Source organism: Antedon bifida, chromosome 5 (genome assembly GCF_963402885.1).
Source record: "Antedon bifida chromosome 5, ecAntBifi1.1, whole genome shotgun sequence".
In the NCBI taxonomy this organism is placed as follows: Eukaryota; Metazoa; Echinodermata; class Crinoidea; order Comatulida; family Antedonidae; genus Antedon; species Antedon bifida.
Genome location: NC_136230.1, coordinates 17,165,273 through 17,192,205, shown reverse-complemented (window position 1 = coordinate 17,192,205; position 26,933 = coordinate 17,165,273). Strand labels below are relative to the sequence as shown.

Below are 26,933 nucleotides of genomic sequence, written 5' to 3'. Positions count from 1 at the left end.
GTGTGCAGATATCGTTTTTGGAAACGATTAGCGTACGCAATGTCTACCCAAGACGAATAGCGTAACGGATGATGGATGATGATGAGATATCGTTTTCTTGTGTCTCGGACATATATAGGGATATAGTTTAACCACATCATTTAGATTTCGTCGACTCTCTGTATTCAAGTTAATATCTTTATGATCAGCCTCTTTCAAACAAAATGACTTCACTTAGAATCTCTCTCTGTGTCTGCATTTGTAGAAGCAAGTTGTAGAGAGAAAGCAGAATTAGTGTTTTCCATTTAAGATATTTGTGTCACTGGTTGTATAGGTAATACAAGTTCAGTTTCAACAAAAGCACTGGCCTCAACACTATTTTCACAATGCTACATGTCCAAAAGCCATATAGTTCGCCGGGTCGGCATAATAATTGCTTCTTGATGTCATCTCTGTCCACCTCCACTTATCTCGGGCAAGAGTCATCACCAGGCATTCTTGTCTTTCCCTAGTACATGAATTTTTAAACCACAACCATGTGCACTCATCAAACCAGTGTATAATGGTGGTCCATCTGTAGGGGGTACATATCTAATGAAATCGGTTGAGATTGTAGAAGATGAGAAGTAGGAGTTAATGCTGCCTATGAATAATCTTGTGAATGAGCTGTATCTGTATTGCCTTCAAGCTTCTGCCAAAAGTTGTCAGGTTAAAAACTTACCAACCATGATACTGGTGACTATGGCCCTGAAGGTTCAGACATTGAATTACATAGCAATAACGCATTTATTATTTAACATCATATTTATACAGGATTTCACAATAAGGTATAAATGCACTTGTTTTATATTGTGGTCCTGTTTCCTGTCAAGTTTCAGTTTCATGAAAAGAAATGAAATCTGTAATTTAGAATCTATAAATAAATTATGGTTAATTCTGACATAGGCAAGCACAATGGAAAAACTTTAGAACAAATCTCTGCCTTGGATACCTACCTGAACTAGGCCTATCTCAGATGTACCGCGAAATGTAAAACAGTTTTCACTTTTACGATATTGTTCCATATCTTAGGAATATATTATAAAGAGTTTTAAAGCAGAAATGTCAACACCTATTTGAGTATTTGTGATGATTGTTTAGCTATAATAAGATATATATTAGGTTTTTCGAAATTTTTTATGCAATTTTTACCGCTAAAATCGACGTTTGAAAATAGGATTTTTCTGACCAGTCAGCGTTTAGAGCCAACTCATTAACTTTACAGTCGTGACGTCATATCGGGTTTCGCTATCTTCCCTGAACCATCACGCTGGATGAGTACATGAAAAAAGCCAATCCTGGCGAAATGTATTCCGATTCCGAAGAAGAAACTTTTCCGTTAGAAATTCAGCCATACCAATATGAGCCTTTGAGAAAGGCTAGGGAATTTGAAAATTATTCTTCCGATGAGGAAGAAGAAGACGATGTTGAGGCGGAAGGAAGGGAGGAAAGAGAAGGAAATTTAACATGGTATGTTTACATAGGCCACTAGCCGGGAGGCTACTGTATAGCCTATTAATTAGCTAGCATCGGTTCCGTCATAGGCTAGGCGCGGCCTACGTTACATTTTTTAGTGTTTAAATACCGATCGTAAAACAGTCTTAAAATCTTCCTTATTGCTGTTTTTATAATAAAATCATTTTAATACTGTATTATTCGTTAGCTAGCTAGTACTGTTATGTGTAGCCTTTTCACAATTGTGAATCTACCCGACTGCATCGATCGGACGACACCAAAAAAAAAAAAAAAAATCGCGGCCATATCCTGACATATGCGGCCAGCGAGGAAGGTGACGGGAAAGGGGAAAGACATTTTGTTTTGGATCAAATTTGTTGATTTTACTAGCCTTTTGAGTATATTTTATTTTTTCGTAATTATAGGCCTGCTACACTCTATAATACTAATAGGCTAGCCACAGTTAATAGGCTATATTCTATTTCTACTAGCTAGGCTAGCTACAGAAGCCTAGCTTTTGGGGCTTTTTTTGGTGGGATGGGGAGGACCTTGTTTGTTATCTTGATTTTCATTTATTAGTATAGTAACTGTATATAGTATATATTTGAGTGCTGTAATGTTGATTCTATGCAGGTGCAAGTGCTCACATTGTACAGCAACAACTGCTGTTGAGTCTGTATGTTGTTATGAGACAGAGGAGATGGCAGAGAAAATGGGGGAGCAAGCAGTTGGATGTATAACGCAACATACCGGTTTCAAAAACAACTGCCTGGACCACGATGTTTTGGAAGTGTCCTTCTGGCATTATGTGAAACAGGAAGGTCCATTTGACGATGACCATCCAGTGAATCAGTAAGTTTGAGTAAATACTATATTTGAATTAACGCTCAAAATAATTACAAAACAGTTTGTAAAACAGTATTGTAGTGGAAATCAGATTTTTAATGACAAAACTGACAACATTAAATTAACAAATTCAATAAACCAACTACCGACCCAAAGGTCCAGCAAGTTTCTAGAAAAACAATGCAACTTCTTGTCTTGTAATGAGACATTAAAGATGGTAAATTTATTTTGTTAACTAATCACAATTTTCTTTATGTTTTCAGGCTATATCGCCATGTTGCCTACCGGAGGTTTACAACTTGGATATGGAAGCTACTTGGGAAGGGCAAAAGAAAAATACTTCCGTCTTGCGTAGTGTCAACTATTAGGAATGCATTTCCTGCGCAACAATATGTAGGCTTTAAATATCCCAAAATTCCATGACTAATTAGCACATTGTACAGTTGCATAGATTGGATATCCACCAGTTTCACCAAAGTTCAGTTCCTACAATTAAAACAATAAAACAAAAGAGTTATTCAGTTTAGTTAAGTTTATTCATGATTGAGGATAATGAAATAAAAGTTTGAAAACTATTTTTATAAGTTTATACTGACAAGAACATATATAATTACTGTATGTTTTGCCATGTGTATTGTAAGGCATGAAAATAAGTACTTTATTACCTTGATTATTAAAATGTTATTTAGTTGGAAAACGAGTACATCTTTTCTTGACCAAGTCTGCTTTGTCATACGGTTGATATGTGGCGTTAACGGCCGGTGGTGCTTTTGCATAATTCATAAGAGCATCTTGACTGGCTTCGCTGTATGTAGCAAACTCTTGTCTTCTTTCAAACACTACAGTTAGCAACTTTTCAATATATTCTATTAAAAAAATATACAAGAAATGATTTACACAGGACATATTATTTATTATTTTCAATAAACCACTTTAGTTTACCATCAATTGCATTAATGGCCTCGTTTGTTGCAACAATATTTAGTAAACTTTATAAATTATTTAAAAAAAATCTTACTGTAGGTCGGATCAACTTTAATTTTTGATGGAACAGCTTTCTCTCCTTTCTTTGACTTCGGGTATGACACGGACCAGCACTTTTCACCATCTTTCCTAACTGCCTGTTTTCTGTTTCCATTCTCGTTAAAATGAAGGGCTGCCAAATATATTCTATCAAACACAATGTCAAAATTTTACCTCGATGCTTTGAAATTGTAAAAACAATACTAAATACAGTACATGCAAATAAAAAAACAAGTGTAACCTAACTCACCTCACTGTCATCGCTTTATAGAAATAGTGCGTGTGCTTTGGTGCGAAGGCAAGGAGGTTGCTGTGGAATACCTCTAAGCCATAAGTTTGTAACCGGGGAGATAACTTGGGTATATCCCTAAGGAGATATGATGACATTACAACTTCCGACAACAATTTGTAATGCTTAGAACCTGCAGGGTAAACGATTCATAAGACAGTATTAGATTAATCATTATTTTAAAATGTTTTTTTCCAATTTTTAATGATAACAAAATGTCTAATTACCTTTTTTAATCCACTCTCTATGCTCCTCAATAGGACCATGTACGCACTGTTTGAAGTCTCCATCAAATCCAGTGTGGATGTTACAGACGTGCAACATAATTGAGCACCACTTGTTCACCTTCTCTTGTTCGTTGTCACCGCTGCTTGATGCTACCCAGTACATGTGATTTACCACCGATTTAATCCACTCACGTAGATCTTGGTTGTCTTTCTTTGAAGAAACTTTCATTAGCTTCTTATTGATTCCTACGAAGAGTAAACCAAAAGTGAAAACTTAAAAGCACTGTCAATTAACTTTAAATTTAATGAGGTGGTTATCATGCTTTGGTACAAACCTTTTGCAACATGCCATACATCAAAGTAATGATTCGCACCTTGCCACTTTTCCCTCATATACTTTTTCACAGAGGCGTGTCTATCTGTTACCAATGCATCGACTTGAATGCCTTCCTTATCCAAGGTTGCCTGGCATCTTTTTAACCCCTCCAATTCCATGGCATTTGAACTGGTTGTTTCATTGCACTGTAAAAAATAATATAAATATTATAAAAATGAATGGAGAAACTTTTTTTCTTTTTGTCTGTATTAAATTACTGTGTTTGATGGTTGTAGTGATTTTTATTCTGTTGGGCAGTGGTTTAATGAAATAGAAGAAATCACAAACAATATCTCACTTGAACTAGCTGTGTATCCAGGACAACATTTTTCTCCAGGTCAATAATCGTATATGATCCATATTTGGCAGAATGACCAGGACTGTCACACCGGCCATCACCTCCAATAGTAATGGATGTTCCTCTGCATGACTCAAGTGCCATTTGCCGTTCTCGATTCCAAACATCTGTGATAGACGGAATTAAATATGCATGCTGTAGTCGAAAATATGTCCTTTTACTGAAGCATAACAAGTTTAGATGTTTACAAAACAAAATTATCTTCTCGGGACTCCTTCCACTAAATAGTGTAGTTGCAGCCATGCACAAAGTACCGTGTGCCATTTTCCCCAGCATGGGCTGCGTCCTCCATGTCTGTACATGGTTTTCTTCACACTCAGCTGAGAACACCGCCGCACATCCATTCTTTGCAGCTATCTTTACCAGTGTAGGTGCACTGCAAGTATTGCACTTCGAAAGAAGTTCACGAATGCATGATTCGTAAACAATGAATTTGCGTTCACAATGAGGTTCAGCATGAGATGATAGGTAATTGTCACAATCATCCTCATCATATTCATCATCTTCTGTCTCAAAGTCATCGTCATCCTCTGGCTCATAATCATCGCTGGAGCAATCACCCGATTCCGATGACGATGACGATGATTCAGATTCAGAGTCGGACTCGGAGTTTGGTTTATTTTCCCGAATTTCTGCTGGTGACTGTGTTAAAATTGTGGTAATATCACCGATTTCGGTTTGTGTTGATCTGGTATTGCTTGTGTTAAGTTGTGGCCTGGTTTGCACATATTTTGATTTCACAATGTATGATGTTGAACAGCTCGGAGCAGCAACATCCTGCATTTCAGTCTCGACAGGTACTGGGGGCGCATCATCAACTGTCTCAAGTCTTTCTCTTTCTTGCTTTTCTATCATCAAGATTGTCTGTAGAAGTAAAAGTAACTTGTATTACTATTACTATGCAAATAATATCAAACATGAATAAATTAACTACTGAACTGAATTAGCAATAAAAAACATAAACCTTCCTGAATTATTTTTATTGTAAGTACATACTGTAAGCTATTTTATACAGCATATTGTTGTATTGCATCATCAGCACACACCATCCTCTCACTCGCATCATTTATAATCCTAACTGACAAGGCATATTAAATTATTATTATTAATCATTAAAATGAGAATGTGTGGTGTGGAGGCTAGGCATAGGGCCTGTCCTGTCAATCGAGGCAAGTAAATTCGGCGGTGGTGGTAAGCCTAGTGCAATAATAAAACAGTAAAAACAACACTTACTTCTCTTCGCCTACGTTTTTGAAAGGCGCCTCTACTAGTACTACTAGTACTACTACTAGCAGCTGGGCCTGGGATCTTCTCGGTGGCGGTGCTTTCTGAAGGCAATGTAACCTTCGAAGGTATTGCCCCGTCTTTCAATTTCCAATTTACTTTTTCTTTGAATCCCATTTCACGAAGTTTAGGTGGGTATTTTGCAAAGTCTTCTTCCAAGAAGTGCTCCGAACATATCGTTGCGAATTTGCTAGGCTGGAAATTTTTTCGTCTGACGGCGTGGATCCATGCCTTTCTCAGAGCCGAAGACTTTGGGAAGGAAAAAAATCATATATTCCGGTCGCGATTTTTTCCTCCACTTGTTGTATTGGTACAATTAAATGCTGCACAATACGGCATTGTGTTTTGATTTAACACCAACAAAAGTTAACTTTAACAAAAGTGCCTCAAGAGATTGATTACGTGAACAAAAGAATGCGAAATACAATAGAGAAATACAGTGTTCAACAACTCGTGTGTGTAACTAACCAAGCGAAGCACTCGAGATGACGTCACGGAAATATTTCTGCATACGAACCGGAAGTAATTGAATTGCTCGAGTGGCTATTTTAAATTTGCTTTTTCGTGATAACGGCGAAATCTTAAAAATAACGCTAAGGATGAGCCGTGTTTATTAGTGTATTACTTTATATAGATTTTATTAATGTTTTAGTGACATTTCTGCTTTAAAACAAAATTTCTGATTTCATCGGTAGATTTTCAACTCAATTTCAATTGTACGCGATCAAAGTAATTTCCAGGTTCACGATGAGTTCACAGGTTCACCTTGCAACTACCTGGTTTCAGGTAAACGCCCATCCACATTTATACACACAATATTGTATTATATTTATAATAACACAATTATACTATTTGTAATATAATTCATCACACGGTTAACTATAATTTAACAAGCATTTGTTATTATTTTTTACCACTTGTCATATCTATTAGAGGATTTTATTTGATTATAAATGTTACAATATTATTAAAACTAAAAAATCCCTCGAATAATCATCTCCCTCAAATGATATCTGCCTCCCGACCTCCGCCATATAAGGGCCCTACCAAACAATAAACACTATACTTGTTATGTATGTTATTAATCATCTAAGACACTGTGAAACAGAGTAGGTTTAGTCTTTCGAATGTCAAGCATTTTCAATAATGGTAACCGACATAAAACGTACAAGGAAAACGTCCTTCTAAAACCTTTTTACCCGAGTCATTATCATTCTGAGAAACATCGTTTACACTTCCTAGAGGGAAGCGAGCGAAGCGAGCTCACCCTCTAGTTAGACGTAATTGTTGTTGAATATTTGATATAAATTGGTAAGTTGTTCCATACTTTTGCAACTCCAACTTTGAACGATTATTTAATTTAAGAGTCATAGTTGGGTATTATATATCTGTTATATAGAGAACATTGACAACTTTAGACAGCCTTATATTTAGACAATCCTGGGAGAAGTGACAAATTTAGAACATTGTGTACAAACAACAATTTATGCACACATATTTAAAAAAAATTATTTAAAGAATTTAATTTTAGTGGTGGCCATTTTGAAATCCAAGATGGCCGACAGATAATCGCTTTACATAGTTAAGATTGTATAATGGGTACAGTAATACCATCAAAACGGACTTGTTCCACATTTATAATTTGTATTATTGGTGATATTCTGATTTTTAATAGGGTTATTTGAATGTTGGCGGCCATCTTGAATTTGGTCCTTTAAATGTCTTTTGAAAAAATGGCAACATATTTTTTTTCATTCCTTATATTATCAAGATATGAAATAAAGTCAAAGTTTGCTTTTAACAAAAAATATACACGACATTCATATAAACGACATACCAGCCTACACTAACACCCCATAGAACAATATTATTTCGCCTAGATCTGTTTTCCAAATCATCTAACCTTTTTTCTAGCTTCAGTAGCGTATCCTTGTTGACACAATTTTCAACTTTACTTTTAGTTTCATCTAGATCGCTTATTAAAGTGTTAACTCCTACCTCGAGTTGGTTAGTAATATCCTTGATTTCATTCTGATCCTTTTCCAATTGCTTTTGTTTTTCTTCTATAGTAGACAGCCTGGTTGCAATACCTTGTTAAAGTTCTTCTATGCTGTCCAGCTTACTTAATTTGCATAATATTTCTTCACCTTTATCTCCGATTCCAGTGGTAGTATTAGTTGTTTCTTCTACTTCTTTATTTCTTTGAGACTTTCTTTCAGGCTTTTTATCCTTTTTGTCATTCATTATGTCTTCTTTAATAAATTGCCAAAGCTTAAATAAGCTTAAATAACTGTGACAAATAATAAAAACTAGCTTGGCGCCGAGAAGGACGGGAGCGGTTTTACAACACGTCTGCACTCAACAGTTAGCCATGAGTCTGGTCCCTGTTTTGATATTACAGGGTTCTCCCCATGGCTTTGTCCGATAGCGTAGATTTCGAAATTTTATACAGTTTGGCGGCCGACCTCATTTACAATTCACCATTTCTTATACGCCTTACTGCTATTTCAACTCCTTCCCTGGTGTAACCGCCGAGTACACTTTTTGATGGAAATCACCAGCCTCACTATTGCCAACTGGTTTTATGATGCTGCTGATACTTTTTGCTCATCTGGAAACAGTTCGAGAACTGGCATAATCACTTGAGACTTTGGTGTTTGGTATGATAGCAATCTTTGCTGGCTGTAGATAAGAATTGTATTTGTATGTTTTATGCTAGATACACAACCTATTGACAGTAAATAACTACCATAACACAATTCTGTTATAATAATATTAATCTACTTTTTATAACATGCAATATGATAATTACAGAATTTGTTTTAAAGCACTCACCCGACCATTTGTTGCAATCAGCATTTCCTTACTTTTCTTTAGTTGATTGTAAACAACTTTTTGTGCAAACATTTTTATTGTTTGGGAGACATGACTATCTTCTAGTGATTTCTCTAACACTGATACAGCTTTAGAAACATTATGATAAACCACTTCTTTAGTTGTCTGGTGTTCACAAATATGTCTCTGATGTTGAGAGTATTTTATTAACTTATTGCATGAGCATTGTGATTCTAGTGATTTTAGAAGCTCTATTACAATTTGGGAGGCGGGTTTAAATTCCAGCATGTGCATTGGCTTTGCGCACACAAGACAAACAAGGGATTTCTTTTTATTGTTGCCAATACATCAGAAAGTAGTTACTGTTGATTTTGGTAAAGTTACCCTTTTTTGGGGGGTTTTGATGTACCACACTTTTTCCCTACATTAGAATTAAAAGAACAAATTAAAATTTAGTATTAAAAACTGATTTGGTTGGTTTAAATGCATGATTCAACAACTTATGGAAATGTATATTCATTTTCTAGTTCACCATTTTCTGCTTCAACTTGGCCTATAAAAAAAAATCAAATTAATAATAATTCATATAATAAATCATATAAATTACGTATAGTAATATCTCTTTGGATTGGCAATCAAATAAATTGCTAACTCTCTTTAGTCTTAGTACTTATGCCCTACTAGAAAGTAGGCCTAGGCTAGATATTACTGTATAATAATATAATAACTGAAAGGTAACTGCCTGACGACATAACAAGTGGTCTCAAGCAAACGCTTCTTCTACCTTTTTTCCTTTGCTATGAAGCGTTGACATTCTTCGAACCACCCCGCTATCTTTTCTTTTGAGACCCCACTCCACTCCTAGGGACTCTGGAAGTCTCACAGCCAGGTCAGGGTGGCGTTTCATGAAGTTGCATTGCCATTGCCTTCCCGACATGTTGTTTTTGATAGGGGCCGTCTCCCGGCCATCTCTATGATTTTTTCACCGTGAGCGCGGCCATACCCTATCCGGGCCATGCCCTTCAACCATTCGACAATTTTATTTTCTTCTGCAACAGTTAGCCATGAGTCTGGTCCCTGTTTTGATATTACAGGGTTCTCCCCATGGCTTTGTCCGATAGCGTAGATTTCGAAATTTTATACAGTTTGTCGGCCGAACTCACTGACAATTCACCTTTTTTTATACGCCTTCCCTGGTGTAACCGCCGAGTATACTTTTTGATGGAAATCACCAGCCTCACTATTGCCAACTGATTTTATGATGCTGCTGATACTATTTGCTCGTCTGGAAACAGTTCGAGAACTGGCATTATCACTTGAGACTTTGGTGTTTGGTATGATAGCAATCTTTGCTGGCTGTAGATAAGAATTGTATTTGTATGTTTTATGCTAGATACACAACCTATTGACAGTAAATAACTACCACAAAACAAATCTGTTATAATAATATTAATCTACTTTTTATAACATGCAATATGATAATTACAGAATTTGTTTTAAAGCACTCACCCGAACATTTGTTGCAATCAGCATTTCCTCACTTTTCTTTAGTTGATTGTAAACAACTTTTTGTGCAAACGTTTTTATTGTTTGGGAGACATGACTATCTTCTAGTAATTTCTCTAACACTGATACAGCTTTAGAAACATTATGATAAACCACTCCTTTAGTTGTCTGGTGTTCACAAATATGTCTCTGATGTTGAGAGTATTTTATGAACTTATTGCATGAGCATTGTGATTCTAGTGATTTTAGAAGCTCTATTACAATTTGGGAGGCGGTTTTAAATTCCAGCATGTGCATTGGCTTTGCGCACACAAGACATGAACATACGTTAACATGGAGGGTACTAAACAAATTATACAGACAACTAGAACAATAGTGATGTGAACAGTTTGACTCAAGACTGTTCGAGTTGCATATTTGGCAAATGAAAGGTTCAGAATTGATTTTGTCATTGACTGTAAATTTTGATGGAATAACGTCACATTCTGTTTCAGAAAATAATGTGTTGAGTTTTACTTGTTTTAGTTTTTACCTGGTTTTGACTGTTCTGATAATAAATAACATGTGAAACATGATTGTTGTGTGTGTTGTCTCCAGATGTACCTTTGAGTTGTGCTAACCTTCTTGTTATAGCTTGAAAATTGACAGTTCTTGCAAATGAATGGTGGATGTACATCTTTGTTTTCATGAGTTAAATCAATATTTAAAAATGTCAGGACGTAGTTACTTCAAATTTTCGCTGATTTCGTGTTAACTTGACACCACATACACGACATAAATTACTCAATGCATATCAATCAATTTGAAAGTAGACATCGGCCTGAATTTTGAGCTAAAGAAAGAATAAAGTCTCAGCTTTTACTTAGAATTAACGGTGTTGCTCGAAAAAATTGCAGAGATTTGCTATCAGACGATAAAAAGCTTGAACTTACCGCGACTATAAACTTTCGCCATGAGGGCGCTATTTATGTATATTTTCGGCTTTTGAAACTATCGCAAACATTGTTAAAATTTCGTTTCTTTAATAATATTTTTTAATCCTAGACAATTTTCCCTAATACAAAATACAATAATAAAGCAAACACTGTAAGATTCAAAGAAAACTTTATTAATTGGTCATTATAAGACTGTATTTACTTCATATGATACACTTTCTGTTTATAGCTAGCTAATGTAAACATTTCGCTCGATGTTGGTGGGCTATAAATAGCTGCTCAAGGCTCGCGCCACGCGTATCAATCAAAAGCGCATTGTAAACACTTTGTGTCTCGGATATCGCGTTTGAAACTGCCGTGCATTACCAGTGGTGGCGCCAGCCCCCGTAGCCCCCTCGTCGGGGAGCCTAGCGCCCCCCCCCCAATCGGGAAACGCGAGTACGTTTCGTCAAAATCGTTCACGTTCACTTCATAGCTTCAGCGCCTAGAAAACCGCGACGTTCAATTTTTTTTACTACGTACGTTGGTGGGCTATTACACTTTATATGCATGCATTATTGCCAGCGATCTAAAAAACGTGTTCCATCCAGGGACCAGAATGTGTACTGTACCGAACTCTACCGAAGCGTTACGTCGTGTACTGTGCGACTTGCGCTATACAGCAAAAGGTTACGAATTATGTTCGCGATCTATTGTTCGTATGTTCAATTTTTTAATTTACGATTAACCCTCTGTACCGTGGGGTACCTAAACAGAAAACATGCCTTTTTCGTTTAGCCAACATCTTATTATAGCTAAGTTATTACATTTCCAATGTCCTGTATGTCATGAACTGCTCATCGTACATCGAAATTCCAGATTCACATCTGGGAAATAAACTGATTTCACCGACGAAAAATGGTCTATGCTTGGTAAAGGTAAAAAGGGTCACTTTTTTAGGCCTCTAGGCCTGAATTTTTAAAGTGTAAGTGTAGTTTTTGAAGACCTGCAGCTCTAGTTTTCAATATTGTCTCAACCGTCCCCAATTATAGAGCTGATCATGGATACTGATACATTTCGTTTCATATTTCGTTAGTGAATTGTCTGGGAACCTAGATCTCTCTTTTTTTTAAACATTTTTTTTTATATCCATGGTAGGGCTGGTTGTGGAGACGTACCGGTATATATTTTGTTTTATGCTTCGAAGTATAATAAACCTTGATGGGCTGGTTCTCTGGTAGACTTGTAATTCCTTTTCATATATCAATGTATATTTCCGGGGACCTATCAGCTATATTTTTCAAAATGTTCTTGCAGATCAGCCCATGGGTGTTAGTCTCGCGCATTTACAATTTTCGCACCCCTAGACAGCAACCTCTGCAATTATAACGTTCGTGTATATTTTCGCATACGCGATTTAAATGATACGTGCAGAAGAATATGGTCATAAACAATTTAACTTTCATTTGTACACATTGATGGTCTGCACGTAGCTAATGTCATCATCAACATAAAAAGAAGTATTCCCGCAGCCATCAACCTGAATTTGTGCATGGCATATCAGCTACCCAAGGGGTAGGTTTAAGCCTGTTTTCCTGTCAACGTTGAAATACGTTGAAATACGTTGAGTTAAAAATCGTTAAAGTTGAAAAATTGTAACGACAACGGTGATCGAGTCGGACCGCCAATATTTTACACAACTTTTAACGATCGTTGAAGTTGGAATTCGAATCAAAAAATCGTTGAACTGATCGAGCGTCACATCATGCCAACCGTGACAAACAAAACATTGCGGTGTGCGCGGTGTAAAAATCTAATGTAATTTTAATTTGCCATGGCCCCTTCTATTAAGAAACGTGAGAAAATGAAGAAAATTCTGCTTCTAATGGAATTAGACAGAAATAAAAAGCAAAAGAAAGAGAAAAGGAAGCATCGTATGTGGGTCCGGGACTTGCTTCAACGTCGTCAAAATTTAGGCCAGTACCATGTCCACTTCAACATGATGAAAGAGCGGGACAGAGAGTGGTTTTTCAAGTAAGTATCTGGGCTAGGCCTAAGCACAATCCAATTATTAGCATTATGGAAGGCCTTCTTTAAATTTAAAGTATTTCAGTTTCAGTTTCAGTTTCAGTTTCAGTTTTTATTTTCCAATATAATAATGATAAGCGAAATGGAATATATGCAAAAATGGAAGGATGACCAAAAAAGAGCAAAGCTCGTACAGTATTTGGCCACCTTAACAAAATAATTAATACATGATACAAACATAATTGAAGCACAGGACGAGACAATACTAGCTAAACATGTTGGCATAAGAACTCAAAGATAGTGCGATAAAACCAAAAGAAGCAAAAGAACAATGTAAATGTAAACATATTTGTAACACTCATTGATAAGTTAAGAGCAAATTATTTTTATACAACTTTTTAAATACTTTAACAGATGATGAATTACGAATAGAAGCATCAATACTGTTCCATAAAATTGGACCATGTCCTCTGATAGTGTTTCTACCCATATCGGTAACAAAATTATAAGGGCGATAAGTATCAAAGGACCTGATGCCATAATTATGAACTGAGTTAACTCTAACAAAATAATTAGAAAAGTTAGCTGGTAATAAATTATTCTTAAATTTATACATGAAAACACCTTTTGATAACTTATGAATATCATACACAGTTAAGTTGTTAAGACTAGCAAATAATGGTGGTGAATGCTCAAGGAATTGAGAATTTGTGCATAAACGCATTATGCGCTTTTGTTTGCGATAAACAGTTTCAAGGCGACAGTTATTGTGGTCAGCCCAAATCAAGCTGCAGTATTGAATATGAGGAAGGACTAGAGTTTTGTATAAGGATGATAGAACATTGACATGTAAAATTGGTTTTAGCCTAAAAAGAATACCAGAATATTTTGAAACTAAGTTTGCAATATGGATTGTATGTTGATTCCAGGTTAAGCATTCGTCCATTATTACACCAAGAAATTTACAACTAGTTACACGAGAGATGTTATTATTATCAATGAAAATGTTAAGGTCATTGTAAACACGGTTACTATATCTGTTCTTAAAAATCATATAATTAGTTTTATTAGCATTAAGCGATTACTTATTTGCTTTAAACCATCTCGAGATAGTCAAGAGATCGGAATTTACATTATCAACTAGACGGTTTAAAACATTATCTGAAATTAGAAGGTTAGTGTCATCTGCATATAAAATAAGATTGGAGTGTTTACAGATGTTTGCTAAATCATTGATGTAAATAATAAAGAGTAGCGGGCCTAAAATTGAGCCCTGTGGAACACCACAACAAATGTTTAAAGAAGAAGAACTATGATAATTAAAAGAGATATATTGCTTTCTATCCGCCAGGTAACTTCTGAACCAATCAAAGGCAACACCACGTATACCATAATGCTGTAGTTTAGACAGGAGAATGTCGTGATTAACGGTGTCAAAGGCCTTTGACAGGTCCAGAAATATCCCAAGAACATGCTTTTTCTTATCTAATTCAGAGATTATTTTATCATATGCTTGTAGAACAGCCATTTCAGTAGACATGTTTGGGCGGAAACCAAATTGGTTCTCTTGCAATAAATTAAATCGAGATAAATAATTATAGAGTCTTTTATGAATTATGCGTTCTAAAACTTTAGAGAAAACGGGCAGTACCGAGATGGGCCTATAATTGCTAAATTGATCAGTCTCACCATGTTTAAAGACGGGAATTATCTTGGCAATTTTCAGCTTCTCCGGGACAATACCGGTAGCTAGTGATAAATTAAAAATATGAACAAGTGGAGATGCTATTAATTCCCCAACAGATTTAATAATATCTGGTTTAATGTCATCGAAACCGCTGCTAGCACCAGATTTCAGATTTCTGAATATTGTGAGTACTTCATCTTTATCAGTTGGTAAAAAAAACAGAGAGTTAACGGGTGATTTTATGTTATTTATAAAATAATTAAAAGTAATATCAGATTGAGGAATTTTACGCAGGTATTCAGGACCAATGTTGACAAAGTATTTATTAAAGTTATCAGCAATAATTTGAGAATCAGATATATGTAAATCATTTATTTTAAAAAATGATGATATGTGTTTATTGTTTTGTCTACCCATAATGTTATTGAGAACATTCCAAGTCTGTTTTGAATTAAATTTTGTTTCCTCAAGCTTTTCAGCATAATACTGCTGTTTTGAAACCCTGATTAAAGAAGTAAGTTTATTACGATAATTAACATAAGACGTTTTGTTGGATTCAGTAGGGTTACTTGCATACTTTTTGTATAATTTATCTTTTCGAGTTATTGATTTTAGGATCGCCGAAGTAATCCAAGGCTTTTGAGGAATACAACGACGCCGGGAATTGTTGTTGGAAAGTTTAGAGATGGGAAAATGTATATTGTAGACCTCTGTGAATTTATGGATGAAAACATTATATGCATGGTCAGAAGAATTAAGATCAGTAATACAACTCCAATCAACCAAGCTTAAATTTTCAAAAAAGTGTTGAATTCTAGTTTGGTTAAATAAACGAGTGGGCCAAATAGTATTAATATTAAACTCATTATTATTAACTGATTAGAAACAACATAGGCCTATGCTAGGCTAGATACTATTGTGCTTTACATTTATTAATATTGTTCCTTTATTAGATTTTTCAGGATGTCTCCTGAGAGATTTGACCACTTGCACCAACTAATTAAGCCCCATTTAAAGACGCGGGTAAATAGGGGTAGAGTGTCTATTAGCTCAGAGGAGAGATTGTCAGTGACAATCAGGTCAGGTAGCATGAGTGACATGGCCCTAAACTATTGCATGGGCATATCAACAGGTAAGACATGTTTAAAATTGTTATCCATTTTAAATCATGAATTAAATATTCTATCCATTCAACTCGCATTAAAGATGTATTGTCCCTTTGATAACTGTAATTCCAAAAAAATTTTCCAGACGAAATGTAATCAAATTAATTTACCTGTTAATTACATAAACTTGTTGTTTTTGGCTCGAATTTTCGACTTAAAGTGAATAACTTTAATATTACTTTGATATGGCCAATTTAAATTTAGAATATTTTGACCTTTATTTTTTGTGTTTCAAGGGACAATACATCTTTAATTATTTGTTTATCATCAAACAATCATTGTAACAGAACCATTTTCGGACATATTCAAATAGTACTCTTTTTATATTAAATTTAAATCATTTCTTTTATGCTTTGTAAATTTTCAGTATCCAACATCATACGAGAGGTGTGCACAGGTTTATGGAATGCATTAAATAATACATATTTAACCATGCCAGGCAACGAGAGTGACTGGGCAAATATAGCAAAAGAGTTCTCTACCCAGTGGAATTTCCCAAACTGCATCGGTTGCTTGGATGGGAAACATGTTATGATTGAGAAGCCACATCAATCTGGGAGCAGCTTCTACATCTATAAGGGATACTGCAGCACCGTAATCATGGCTATGTGCGATGCGAATTACGCATTTACATGGGTAAGTCTGGGTGCAGAAGGCCATGAAAATGATGCTTCAATATTTAGTCGGTCATCGTTTAATCGTCACATAGACGCCGGCTCCCTCAATATCCCACCACCAGCTGAGGTTGCTGGAGTTTCATTGCCGCATACCATCTTGGCCGATGCAATTTTCCCGTTGAAGACCTGGCTGTTGAAGCCATATGGTGAAAGCAACTTGTCACACGAAAAAAGAATTTACAACTACAGGTTATCCAGAGCCAGACGATGCATTGAAAATGCATTTGGTGTAATGTCTGCCAGATGGAGAATAATGAGGACCCCAATCAAAGCAGGAATTTCCACAGTAGACGAAATAGTCAAGGCATGTGTTATTTTACACAACTATATGATTCAGACAGACAATGCACACTACATTCCTGCTGGATTTGTAGACTCCAACAGTTCTAATGATTTTAAACCAGGAGAGTGGCGAAGCATTACCAAAGATGACGATGGTTTGGCCAATCTTAATCGGCAAGGCTCCCCAAATTATTCCTTTTCTGCCAAATTAACAAGAGATCTTTTCTGCGGCTATTTTAATTCCAGTGAAGGAGCAGTCCCATGGCAGGACAAGATCATCAGAGACTGTGGGACAGTAATTGATGTGTGAACTGCACAATATATTGGTAATTAATTTATTTGAATAAAATTAAATTGGAGCAATAAATAGTTGATTGATACCTCCTTAGGTATACTCTATGTAAATAAAAAATCTAACATTAATATTCATTAGGTGTAGATCCCCATTAGAACTTTTTGGTCAAAATACTTATCAGATAAATCAACTAAGCAGGTGATTAATGACCTGAATCCTATTATACCCCTGTGATTTTATTAGCTCTCTTGTAATTGATTGATTAGGACAAGGTACATTCTTCAGTATGCAAGGTAAATGGTCAGGCAAAAACTAGCAGAAGTCGGTGATGATCAAAAGGCTTAACGACCTGCCTAGCAAAGTTGGACTTATATTAGCACATGTCACAGTAGGAGGTTAAGTGACATTTACCTGAAGTTTTGAAAATCTTCGGGTAAAAATGAACACATTCTCTAATGGGGCTGTACACGTAATGTTCTTTTAATTAATTTTCAAAAATTAAGGAAGTGATATGTTTCATCACTGTTCTCTGACTCGCTTCTTCTTTGTTTCTTATTTCGGCTTCCAACCACTTACAAAAATTACTAATACGGTCCGGTTCTGGTTCTGGTTGTTTCACGAAATCAATGACAGCCTGTTCATATTCTGTCAGATTTCCAGTTTCATTCTGAATGAGACAAGACAACATTATTGTTAAATGGGAGAATTTTTACAAGGTACAAATTATTTATAATTTTTTTTATACAGTATTTATGCATGACAGTTACAGTAAAAACCGACATAAATAAAACAAGAGGTTTTTATCAATCATTTAAATACCTTTAGAAGTTTCTTCTTGGCCCAAGGTTTTCTCTCTAAGAATGATAGTATAAATGGTATATTTTAATAGCCACATATATTTCAACATACTTACTACAATGCATTTTAATTATTATATTTATACAGTAAAATGACTAAATGTGTAAGGTTAGTATAAGGCTATGATTAGTAAATGAAAGATGCATAATGAAGCGACATAAGATCACAATATTCAATAAGAAAGAAAGTAGTAAAAGAGTTTAAATAACATTACAACATGTAGGTACTGTATATTAAAGCAGGCTGACCTTTCTTAATATTACTTCTTTGGTCCACATTGTACTTAGGTTTTTTAGGAGTGGCTGCAGTGGGAGTAACGGTATCTTCAATTAGCACAACTTCACCTTGGATTAAATGATAAGTACTACGGTAGTATTAATTAATTGTACAAATTGTTAAAACCAAATTACCTCAGAAAAGAATTTAAAGATATAGAACTGTCAATTACTGTGATTGTATTTTTTTATAATTACATAAGTTTTGAATTAATAATCTTTATTGTTTATATTGATATTTTAATGGTAGACTTAGATACTCTAGCGCATTGTAAGTCGTTTAAAACGATTTACAAACATCTCATAATGTCATTTACCAAACACTCTAAAGCTCGCAAATTACGACATGTGGAACATGCAGCTGATACTTACCTAGGGTACCAAATGCCAAATGCCTGTACTTTACATCTAAATTTTTACAACGCGACGATGTTTTTCAGCTTTTATAAACTTGTCCTAGCCTAGGCCGGTATTATTTTCTTACACGCGCGCCGGGTCGATCGCGGTCACTACTTCTTCGCATGCAGCAGTAACATGACGTCACGTTAAAGCGGGCCGTCACAGAGTCTCATGCATATTTAAATGAAGCAAACTTGCTGAGAGTGTTTTCACCACGCAACACATGCGACGCAAGATTTATCGAAACTCCGAGCCATCTACTGACGGTCATGTTTTTGACAATTAAAATCACGGCATATTCAACGACCTGGTTTAAACGATCGTTTAAAAATTAGCGGTCCGGCTCGATTACATTATATTTAGTGATTTGAAAAAAACAAAACACCTCTTTTGTCATGATGTCATCGCGATGTGTTTATGAGAATCATCGACGGGAAAGCAAATAAAACAACAAGGGTCATGAAATGCTGCAGCATTGTTAATATTTTAATAGTAATACGTTTAAATAAAATGTAGCCCTAACGGGATAATTTTCATAGGCACTATACAGTCCTAGCCTTTGTTTTTATTGTACTTAATAAATGGGCGCGTAGTATAGTAGCACTGACCATGTTATTGTTATCTATTTTTAATCTATTTTAAAATAACCGGTTAAATTGCGTTATGCAGCAGAAACAGACCCCATGTGGCTTCATCAACTCTATTGATCGTCTGAGGTACCGCTATTCTACAATACGGGAGTGACGATCACAAAGGATGCCGACCTGCTTAGTGGAACGCGACCAAGCTCACCACGTGGCTTTTATCAACTTGCTCCTTTTACACTTAACTGTGACGCTAGAGATTGATAGTACACAAAGGATGTCGACGTATGCTTGGTGGAATGCGATCAAGCTGACGATGTGCTCCGACGTACTATTTTCAATATGAAAATGTGCAAACCATCGGTGATTGATGACCGTCGAAACGATACGTGTTTTTAAAATCTATTTAATTTTAAAAAAAATAAAAAATCTTTAAAAAATAGGGGGGGGGGGGGGGCGGAGGACGCCCCATACACCCCCACTAGATCCGCCACTGGAATCATACAATCAAATTTTTTTTCTCTATAGGCCTATGGCCGCAAAACGCATTTCCGGCTATTCTCTTTTGTTTATGAACTATAAGTTGGTGTAATTTCCAGCCCACAAATTTCAATTGCCGACCTTATATTGTCAGAGGACGGCATTCTCTTGCCGACCGAAATTAGGCTAGATCCCTCCTCCTTTCAAGCCTCCTAACAACAACATGGTACATTAGGGATCGTATCATTTAGACTTTAACAGGCATATTCACCATCATGTGGTGTTTAGGTAAAAAACCATGGAATTAAGATGATCTCTGAATTCACTCAACCGTTGCATCTTGCACTTGCGTGTGAGCTGCATGCTTTCTCTATCAAGCAGCTGGCTGGGCACGTCACACGCACGCGGAGACCTGTGTAGGGGAATACCCTGTTATGTCAAGCAAACAACTATGCTCTGTGTACAGCTCGCTAGAGCTCCAGAACCACGATGTTAAGCAGTTATCAAATAGAACTTATCTTGTAAATTTTAGTGTTAGGTTTTTATATTTTAGTTAAAATATATATATATATATTAATTAAATTTATTAAGGCTTGACTAGGCCTGTAGTGAACAATCGTCGTGTTGTGTTAGTATGCCCAGCAAAAAAAAAGTGGGAGGCCAAGCGGAACTCGCTGTTCAGCGGGGGGGATCGTACGATCCCCCGATCCCCCCCTGGTTACGGGCCTGATATTCATGACTATTTTTTCACATGAATCCATTCTGAATTAAAAAAAGGTTTATAAACATTACTGTACTACTAGCAGACCTACTACCTACTATGCCTGCTAGGCCTACTATACAAATAATATTAATTAATTGAACCGGTAACCAGTAATCACTAGGCCTATAGGACAACTTTTTTTATTTATTTATTAAAAAAATTTTTTTTTACTACCTACTAGTACGTCTTAGTTCTACTCTACTACATTAGCTAATACTACTAGCTAGGGTAGGCCTATCCTTCCTACTACTCTAGCCTAGCTAGCTTAGAGCAGGGGCAGGGCCTCTCTCTAGCTTGCTAAGCCTTCTTGCCTATATTATATACTATAATTAATAGATAGTAGTGCCTGGCCAAGCCAACATAGGCCTGGTTAACTTACATTGCACAGACCTACAAATAGTTAACAAACTGGAAACAAATTAAAATGTTTTGACTTACATGTTGTTGTCAATTTAAATTATCGCGCGACGAAAAAAATGTACATATAGTATATCGTCTGTTTTTCAACAAAGATTACGTAATTTGTTAACCATTTGATTGGTCAGTTTCAACGATCGAATGACGTAATTTGCGAACCATTTGATTGGTCAGTTTTAACGATCGTGTCGTTGAAGTTGGATCGAGTTCAACTTCAACGATCGTAATCGTTAATTTGTTTCAACGATTTTCAGCATCGAAAATTACCCCTTTTCGACGACGTAAAGACAGTTTTACCCCTTTTCCAGTAAAATCTAGATTCAACGCGACTCAACGCAACTCAACGTATTTCAACGTATTTCAACGTCGACAGGAAAACAGGCTTTAAGAAAGTTAGTCCTGGACTATCTCAAGAATAGCTCGAAAAAAATGGCGGCCTGAGGTAAGGTAGGTTACAAATGTGACAACTTTAAAACCATATTTAAGAAACAAAATTTTATTAATCATTTTTATTTGTATCAAATTAGTAAATATAACGTATATTTAATATAATAAAGTACTTTAGAAAGTAAAAAAATTATATTTAGTAAGTTAATTTAGTGTGTTTAATCTAGGCCCACACAGTTTCAATTCTGACAGCGCTTGCCTATGGCGATATTGCCTAGCAACCACCCTATACTGCTAGTGTTAAAATGATTTGTTCTTCATTAAGCGCACATTTAACTTATTTTAAAGATGTAAATCACTTTATATATCTTAATTTGTAATATATTCTAAATATTATAATTTTTGTTAAAAATGATGATAGATGGATATAGCCTAGCTAGCTAGGCCGAAGTCTAGTATTTAGTAAGCCTATAAAGAGACTATCTATATATATTTATACTTATTCACCTAGGAGGACAATTAAGTCTCTTCGGTATAACTACACACTCATCGTTTGTACTCACCTAATCCTTTATAGGCTGGTACGTGATGGGTATAGTTTATGTCCTTCCTTGGTTGTGTCTTCGCTTCAAGAGAGAGACTCTTGTCCCTCGCACATTCAACCCCTGGGGGTGTTCGTGACGTATCTCGCCACTGGCCAGTCCCAGGGCCGGATTCGTGTGTTGAGTGCATATAGGCCCGGCGATTGGCTGTGACGTATAGATGACGTAACCACTAGCCAATCGCCAGGCACTACAATCCTCCTCGTTTTATTTTCTTTGTTTCCTGCCCCCCTGACTATTCTCGGACTGGTCTTCCCAAGGGAGGCAGGTACATTTTAGTTCATTGTCAGTGTCTGACATTACTGTCCAATTTGATTTCAAGTTCATTTGACTGTTCATTTGATTTCCAGTTCCTTTCAAAGTTCATGTGATTTCCAGTTCATTTCAAAGTTCATGTTAAAATTCTCTCCTCTATGGTGGGTCCTCCACTCCTTCCTCTTTCTTTTTACCATTTTTTTTTTTTTTTTTTTTTTTTTAACATGTAACACAACGGGGGGCACAGCCCCAACAAAAACAGGATGTAAAAAACCAACACCAGAACGTCAAGGTGGGGGAAACGTGCCCCAACAATTTGAACATATGAAAGCCAACAGGGGACTAAAGAGTCCCGAATAAAAAACGTTGCCATAACAATCGAACAATGGGCGATACACCTACGAAAAATTAAAAACGAAATGAAGGAACAAGAAAATCAACTCCCTACAAGCCATATGGCATAGGGTATCTACCGGGTTGCAGACGGGCGCCGTGTGACCAGGGATCATTGGCAACCGCCGGGCCCCCGGAAGAAACAATCTTAGGAACACCGTTCTAGGGGTACAGAATAACAGATTTGAGAAAAGAAGGCACAAGCCTATGGGGAATGGCAAAATTTAGCACACAACAGCAAAATTTTGTTCTGGGATTCCAGGATAGGGCTGACTGTTTGTGTGTATACAATATATTCTAGTTAGGGGAATCATCAGAAAGAGACCGCACTGACAATCGTAATTAAGGTAAGGGACTTACGGTCCCAGCTAAATAAGTAGAGGACATGTTGGACCTCTAATTTTGGGGTGGGAAGAGGATTTGCTCTTCGCCAATTTTTGGGCGTGCGGTGGAAACTAAGGACAGACAATTGTCCTGGGGTTAACAACAATCAAGGGTACAGGTCTACAGAAATCCAAAAGGCTACACTGTAGATCATAAGAATGTATAACTGAGTTATGGTGGGAAATATGATACGCAAGTACACCAAGAAGGGGTGTACTGTATTCAAGTGATTAGAACGGTGTGGTGGTGTGAAATAACAATCATTTTGAAGAATTGAGTCCTGTTAAAGAATTGAGTTCTTTTTTTTGTTTTTTTTTTGTTTTTTATTTGGTTCCTTACGGTTCCACTCTATCCGTGTTCCACTCTCTATTTTTTTTTTTTTTTTTTTTTTTTAATTTGGTTCCTTACGGTTCCACTCTATCCGAGTTCCACTCTCTTTTTTTTTTTTTTGTTCTGTTTTTTTTTTTTTTTTATATTCCGGTGGCTCTTCATGCGTCCAACTCCGCTGCGAGGGTCAGCTGCTCGATGCACATGCGGTGCATGCGGGCGGCCGCCTCCCGCAGGGCGCTGCTGGAGGATGACAAGGCTGCTGCTGTTAGTTTTTGGTTTGCAGTATACGCCTCTCTCAGCAGTCGGCGAGCTTCCTCCTCCAAGGCTCCCGTTGCACGCTGCGGTGTTGTGGAGGGCTGCTGAGGGGGTTTTGGGGTTCCCATACTAGCCCCTGGGCGGTGCGGCCAGTGATGAGGATACCGGTGCTGGAGCTCTCGACGATGGCGGGGGACATGAGGGCAGGCTACGCAGTCCTCCATATCTCTTGTTTAACTCCTGGAGTCTTCGTGGGTTAGCCCTCATGGCCTCTGCCAACAGTGGGCACAGACAAAAGGGGTGCAGCATCACCAGGGCGGTGACCTGACTCCTGATGTCTCTTTCCACCGACGGCGCCTTCCAGTTGATTACATGAGATGCCAGCGTCAGTTGACGCAACCAACAGTTGCTCAGCATGCAGGCTCCCGGCCTCAGGAAGTACCTTCTCAGAAATTCAAAGGCATTCCTCATGGATGACAAACTACCTGGGAGCAGGGGGATCAGTTCTTGGAGGTATCTCCAGGTTGTTCTTATCTTCTGGTCCTCCCGATGGAACACGAACTCCGCTACAACCTCTGGGGCGTGCACATTGAGGTGGTCCATCGCTGAGCCATTTACACCGCAAGCTGGCACTGGGCACGGATATCCAGATCCCTTCTTGGCTGCGGGGGTGTCAGGGTGAGGCAAGAAATATGATCTCTTTATGGCTGACACCTCCACAACCTCAGGCGGTGCGGCGTACGGTTTTCGCCTTGAAGATTTAGACCGGGTCGAAGGTCGCCCTGCCGCCCTGGCAGCAGGCCGACCCCTGGCGTCCCCCGATGCGTTCTTAAGCCTAATGTCCTGGGAAGCAAAGGTCGATTTCTTCGCCTCGTCGCTGAGGAACCGCGTCATGAGCTCCCCCACCGTCTCTGCCCTAGGCGGAAACGGATGGATGGAGCAAATGATGCGGTCCGGACCGATCGTCGACACTACCTTCGACTGCAGTAGAACACCCTTTCTGGCCAAGCTCTGGATTTCATAACGGGCATCCAATGACAGGTCCGTCCCACGAGGTCGTGGAATGCCAGCCACCTCTATGTTGGCGCAGAACATCTCCGCGTCCTCTAGTGATAAGGCCACCATACCATCAAATGCCCCCCTGCTGCTGACTGCCGAGATCCGCCGGATCCACAAGACCTGGCCCAGCGCGACTCGAGGCTGGGAAGGGGACAGCATAGATGGTGATGGAGGCCGGAGAGGCGACATCGGATCTTCAGGCTCCGTCTCTTTTTCTGCTTGCTGGGGGGACGACTCTGCCCCTGGGGGCAAGAGAAGCGCCGCCACAGCCGGTATGTCAGTGGGGGACGAGTCCTGCACTTCCCCAGGGGGTACGTGCCAGGGCTCATCCTCGGTTGCACCTACCGCTACCCCAGGGGGTAGTGGAGTGGTCGATGATCCCGAGGGTCGGGCAGGGTTCGGTAAGAGAGGAAATTCCAAATCTACCTGTTCTGCCCAATCCATCGGCAATACGGCTTCCGAGTAGCTCTTCTTCTCCATAATATAACTCTGAAAGATATAATGAACGCATCTTTCCAATCATGGTGAATATGAATTACAATTTTAGTTAGCCCGGGGTGAGACGTTTGAATGCGGATCTACTCGGCACACTTGGTACATTTAAATCGATCGATATCGATAGCTTCTGCTGGAGTAATGTTGACGCATGCTCCATGGTACCATTCACCGCATAGATCGCACTCGATCATAAAACGCCCCTCCCATGGCTTCCTGCAAATACAGTACAGGCCGTCATCTTCGGCATCCCCATCAGGGTCGGAATTTGCCTGATCAAGGTTGGTGATCCACTTTGGCAATTCCCGATCCCGACAGAGCTTTAGTTTATCATGATGGATCACAAATACTTTATTACGTAGACACACACGGAAGGCATACGGGGCCAGCACCTCAGTGACTACCCCCGGACCCTTCCATGGTGCATTCAATTTCTTGTTTTTCCCCTTTATTTTGGTCTGGTCGAACACATAGACTTTGTCCCCAACTGCGTATGTACGCTCTAGTAGCTTGAGATCGTATTGATGCTTATTGCGCTTTTGCATTGATTTTAGATGTGTTCTTGCAATATCGTGCGCTAACTTCATATTTTCTACTAGGCCAGTGGTGTATGAGTAGGGATCATTAATTGTTGTGCCCCCTGAAGAACCGAACATGAGGTCTGGTGGTGTTGATACCTCCCTGCCCAGCATCATCAGGTTTGGTGTAGATTGGGTACTTCGGCATACCGTGGCCCTAATTGCACTCGTTATCTGGGGCAGATATTTATCCCAGTCTTTTTGTTGTTTTCCCACAAAACACCGGACCGCATTCATCACAGTCAGGTTGTAACGTTCGACCTGACCATTAGCTGAAGGACGGTACGGCGTGGTGTGGGTCTTATTAATGAGGAGAATCTTGCAGAGCTCCCCAAAGAGATCACTCTCAAAATTCGGACCCTGGTCCGAGTGCAATTGCAACGGCATACCAAATCTGGAGAAGAATTCCCTTACCAGTACCTCGTCAGTCAATTGTGCAGTCTGTCGGGGTACCGGGTAGGCCTCCACCCATTTTGTAAATTGATCCACTACCATCAATACATAAAGATTTCAACTACTGGACTGAGGAAATGGTCCTGCAAAGTCTATGTGAACCCTTTCCATTGGGGCCCCCCGAGTGATAATTAATCTGTTCTGAGCGGCCTTTCTTGTTCCCCCTCTTATGGCTGTTACATATTGGGCAGCCTATTACATATCTTTCGATATCCCCGGCCATCCCAAACCAGTAATATCGTTGTTTAAGTCGGAGCTTAGTTCGTTTAATACCTTGGTGGGCGGCTGATGGGAGATCATGATAAGCTTGCATAGTTGTTTTAATTAATGATTTCGGGAGAACAAGAAGGTCCTCCTCCCCCTGTTTATCCTGGATGAATAAAACCCCGTCTCGCAAGCGCATCCTTTCCTTACTCAACCAATAATGTTTTGTTGCCGGGCTCGTAGCGAAAAGCTCATTTGCCGAAGGCAGCGCGTCACCCTTAAACCAGAGTGACACGGGCCCCAGCTCCTGGTCTTTTCCCTGAGCCTCTTGGATTTCCTGGGTGGAGAATCCCCAATGAGATTGCTCCGCCCTATCCGTGGTTAGTTGATGGACGTGTTGGGAGGGCAGGACAGGCTGCGAGATAGGTTGATTTTGATGCGCGTGCACACCAGTCAGCGGAATGACGTCATCGACCTGGTCAATGAACGCCCCCCA

General features: G+C 38.2%; 1 protein-coding gene and 1 long non-coding RNA gene across 2 annotated transcripts in view; one reads left to right on the top strand and one right to left on the bottom strand.

Moving 5' to 3' along the window:
- Positions 1 to 18,425, bottom strand: part of LOC144842722 (uncharacterized) — a 43,073-nt gene extending 24,648 nt beyond the window's left edge. Inside the window, exons 1-3 of the long non-coding RNA XR_013612161.1 lie at positions 18,373 to 18,425; positions 18,086 to 18,120; positions 17,390 to 17,933 (exon numbers count right to left, since the gene is read on the bottom strand). This is a non-coding gene — a long non-coding RNA (uncharacterized LOC144842722). The remainder of the gene's footprint in view (positions 1 to 17,389; positions 17,934 to 18,085; positions 18,121 to 18,372) is intronic.
- On the top strand, positions 1,072 to 2,971 carry LOC144842694 (P2X purinoceptor 7-like). Its single transcript, XM_078699225.1, has 3 exons — positions 1,072 to 1,488; positions 2,107 to 2,325; positions 2,583 to 2,971. The coding sequence occupies exons 1-3, from the start codon at positions 1,301 to 1,303 to the stop codon at positions 2,740 to 2,742; spliced, it is 567 nt and encodes a 188-aa protein (XP_078555351.1). The 5' UTR covers positions 1,072 to 1,300; the 3' UTR covers positions 2,743 to 2,971.
- Positions 18,426 to 26,933: the final 8,508 nt, after the last annotated feature.

Excerpts from the sequence above, each read along its gene's own strand:
- LOC144842694 (XM_078699225.1), top strand. The coding sequence starts at position 1,301 with ATGAAAAAAGCCAATCCTGGCGAAATGTATTCCGATTCCGAAGAAGAA. Across the intron at positions 1,489-2,106 it reads AGAGAAGGAAATTTAACATG|GTGCAAGTGCTCACATTGTA; the intron begins GTATGTTTACAT and ends GATTCTATGCAG. Across the intron at positions 2,326-2,582 it reads GATGACCATCCAGTGAATCA|GCTATATCGCCATGTTGCCT; the intron begins GTAAGTTTGAGT and ends TTATGTTTTCAG.